Source organism: Solanum tuberosum, unplaced genomic scaffold (genome assembly GCF_000226075.1).
Source record: "Solanum tuberosum cultivar DM 1-3 516 R44 unplaced genomic scaffold, SolTub_3.0 scf00123, whole genome shotgun sequence".
Taxonomy (NCBI): Eukaryota; Viridiplantae; Streptophyta; class Magnoliopsida; order Solanales; family Solanaceae; genus Solanum; species Solanum tuberosum.
This window is the reverse complement of record NW_006239048.1, coordinates 1,089,652-1,093,338: the sequence shown is the minus strand read 5'-3', so window position 1 is coordinate 1,093,338 and position 3,687 is coordinate 1,089,652. Positions and strand designations below refer to the sequence as shown.

Here is a 3,687-nt window from a genome sequence, read left to right as displayed (position 1 = left end):
CAGTGCTTCATATTTCGGGCATAACTTTTTACTCCGAGGTCGGAATTGGGCAAACTCGGTGGCGTTGGAAAGAGGACTCAGAGACCTTTAATTGGATAGGTAAAGGACCACCTAATTCATCTTGAGATAAAAAATATGACCATTTAAAGTTGACCCTTACAACTCACTAGTTTAAATGACTAGTTTCCGGACGTCACGGTCATTTCTCATCATTTCATCAAGTTCTCAAACTCCAAACTCACATATGAGGCTCTAGTTTCACTAGTTCGTTTTTAGTGTCGTTACAGCATAATTCCCACGTAATACTTTATTAAGTCATAACTTGATTCATGTCGTATGGAAGGATGTACTTGACAATCAATCCAAAAGAGTTCATTAGGATAGCTCTTAGATCATGCGTGAGAATAAACTTTCACCGTACATGTATTAATTAGATTCAATAGATGAGAAAGCCTTTCAACCTTAGAATCATCATTATGTGAGAAAACCTTTCACATCATGTTCCTTAGGTTTTCATGAGAATAGTCTTTCAATCAACACAACAACATTATCATAATCATGGACACTTCACTCTCAAAGTGTTCTTAAAGCACATACATAAATCTCATAATCATGCATAATTCTCATAATTTACCCTTCACGGATCAAAGATCACATTCAATCAACACATTTAGAATTACTACATTAGACATGGATGATAACATGATTCAAATAACTCAATCACTACAAGCATAATCTCATAATATCCTTCTTCTATCAACAAACCCACATCACAAGATCATAATTGGGAAGTAAGGGAATTTCATGGATTCTAGGGAAATTACATCATAAAAACCATAATAATCATCAATTCAATCATAATGTAAAGTAATTAAATCATTACAATAGTTTTTTAAAGGAATCCATGACTTGGAGTCAAACCCTAGCTTTTGGGGAAATTTCTATCTTTGAAATTGAGTTTTGAAGGGACTCCATGGATGAAAACTATCCATGGATGAAGGACTACCATACCTTAGCAATGCAATCCAATGAATCTGAGAAGAAAATCTTGCTCCTTCAACCCTAGCTCCAACTTCCTTCTTCTTCTTCCTTGAAGTTCTGGAGAGAATTTTGGGGAAAAGTTGGTTTAGATTTGGGATTTTAGAATTATGAGGAAGATGACTTAATTTAGAGGTCTTAAATCATTATATAGTTAGTCTAAATTAGTATAAAACGACATCACTTAATAACAAATTAATTCTGGAAAGTTCCATATTACCCCTCACTTAACCGACTCAAGTTGACCACTGCCTCACCCATGAGACCACGCCCACGGGCCGTGGGTGAGCCCACGGGGAGTACTGGTCAACCATGGGTGGTGTTCTGCAACTATGTTTCTGGGACCCTGACCCACGACCCCTCACCCACGGGGCGTGGATCCCCATTTGGGGCGTGGGTCCCTTTGGTGGGTGAACTAATTTGGATAGATTTTAGGGTCCTCCTCAAGGACCCTTGGTTGGTTCTTGGGGAGTTGTACCTTGACGTTCTAACCCGAAACCCTTCAATTTAAGTACGGGAAGTTATACCTACGACTCTAACCGTCACATCAAGCTATAGTTTAGCCTACTAGTTTCCGAAGTGTTGCAAAAGTGTGAGTGGAAGCTAAAACATAATTAATTGAAGAAATAATTAACATATATCTGAATGATATGACTGAAAGATCCATGGAACTAAACAACTAATGTCTAAAGTAAACACTCCACTAACTAAAATAAAGAAGATATAAGTTTGGTCGGGACATGACTCCCAGCTATCGCAAATCAATTAATTGTCTTGATGAAAAACCGAACTACAAACTACTTTTTGAAGTCTCTGAATGAGAAGGACTCACCAAGTGTTGACTGGAAAGTGGCAACCTGTCTAGCTACGAGTCTGAGAGAGAACGCCTGAATCTACATGAAGAAAGGATGCAACGCAAAGAAAAGTATGCGGTATGTACTGAATATAAGGTGACACTAAGCATAATCAGCTCGGGTGGCAACATGTGACAGGAACTTATGAGTTTTCAATAATCATAAATAGAGTGAAATATATTAAAGACATTTGTAGGAGTTATTTAACTGAACTTCAACTCTATAAACAAAAATAAAGGGAAGAAGAAGAAAAGAAAATACTTTCTGGTGGAAATATGATTTTTAATTGAACTAAAATGGTGTTTAAAAACAGAAAAAAATAAAATAACTAAAGCCTATATCTAAGAAACTACATTGCACATGATTGTATGATAAACAAACTATTAAAAATTGCAGCTTAACTCCTATAAAACAGCAACTAACTTAAAATGTTGAAGACGGCTAAGAAGCTGGAGAAAATCTAGAAACTTCTATTGACTAATTACTGCAGTAACTGAGCCAATTAATCAACACTCCTATGCATTTTTCTTGCTTTAAATTAATCAATACTCTTCCCAACAGATCCTTCTTTCTGTGTGTCTCTGAGAAAGAATAATTTGATATTTGAGATAGCAATAGCTGCTTGACTATCCACGAACACCTCTGCGCAGTTTTCTTGCTTTAAATTCATGTCAAGTAGCACTTTTCTAAGCCATAAGGCTTGATTTGCAGCAGTTGTTGCTGCTATGAATTCAGCTCCAGCCGTTGATTGTGTAACAACATCTTACTTCTTAGAACACATACTTCTTATTCGCATAGAACTTGATTCCAAAATTCAATGTCCCTTAACATATCTTTATCACCCTTTTAGCTGCTCTAAAATGAGTGTCAGTTTTACAATTACTGAATCAAGATAGAAGACTTACATCATATAAAATGTCGGGTCTAGTTGCAGTAAGATACATGAGACAGCCAACCAATCTCCTGTAAAGAGTCTCATCCACTTTTTCAGCTTCATCATTCTTACTCAACTTCTCCTTCTGACACACTGGAGTAGTTGTCTCTTCACAATTTTCCATTCTAAACTTTGTCAAAATGTCTTTTATATACTTCTTTTGACATATGAACACTTCATTTTGCTCTTGCTTGATTTCCATTCCCAGAAAATACATCATTTCTCCCAAATCCGTCATCTCAAAAGTATGTTGCGTATCTTCTTTAAATTTCTTGACAAGTTCATTATTACTTCCAGTAACCAGTGATCATCTACATATAGAGAAATAACAATAAAATTAATTTCATCACATTTAATGTAGAGAGTAGCTTCACTAAGGCATTTTCTAAAGCCCAGTTGAACCAAATGCTCATCAATCATGTTGTACCAAGCTCTTAGTGCCTGCTTTAGTCCATACAAAGCTTTTTTGAGCTGATACACTTCATCTTCATGTCCTTTGACTGCAAATCCTTCAGGTTGCTCAACATAAATTTCCTCCTCAAGAAAGCCATTCAAGAATGTAGATTTAACGTCCAACTAAAACACTTTCCAACCATTTTGTGCAGCTATAGCCAACAATAATATGATGGTTTCTAATCTAGCAACAGGAGAAAATGTATCAAAACAATCAATACCAAAAATTTGAGCATACCCCTTTACAACTCCCCATCTCAACTGAGGGGGACCGGGTCTGGTCGAGCGGGACAAAACCATGTACCATCCCATCCCGCATCTCCCCACCCCTATCCCCATATCCCCCTATCCCACATCACCCGTCGGGACCGGCATCGGCGGGCCCGGGCTCCAGGTGGGACTAGGGTG

General features: G+C 37.3%; 1 protein-coding gene across 1 annotated transcript; it reads right to left on the bottom strand.

The window, feature by feature from the left end:
* Positions 1 to 1,835: 1,835 nt before the first annotated feature.
* On the bottom strand, positions 1,836 to 3,064 carry LOC107061205 (uncharacterized mitochondrial protein AtMg00810-like). Its single transcript, XM_015310044.1, has 2 exons — positions 2,798 to 3,064; positions 1,836 to 1,931 (listed from the first exon to the last, which is right to left on the bottom strand). The coding sequence occupies exons 1-2, from the start codon at positions 3,062 to 3,064 to the stop codon at positions 1,836 to 1,838; spliced, it is 363 nt and encodes a 120-aa protein (XP_015165530.1).
* Between the last annotated feature and the right edge of the window lie 623 nt (positions 3,065 to 3,687).

What these genes read in the sequence shown, in the direction of transcription:
- LOC107061205 (XM_015310044.1), bottom strand. Translation starts at nt 3,064, where the DNA reads ATGACGGATTTGGGAGAAATGATGTATTTTCTGGGAATGGAAATCAAG. An exon ending in GACCCGACATTTTATATGAT is followed by an intron (nt 1,932 to 2,797) that starts GTAAGTCTTCTA and finishes TTCTTCATGTAG; the next exon opens with ATTCAGGCGTTCTCTCTCAG.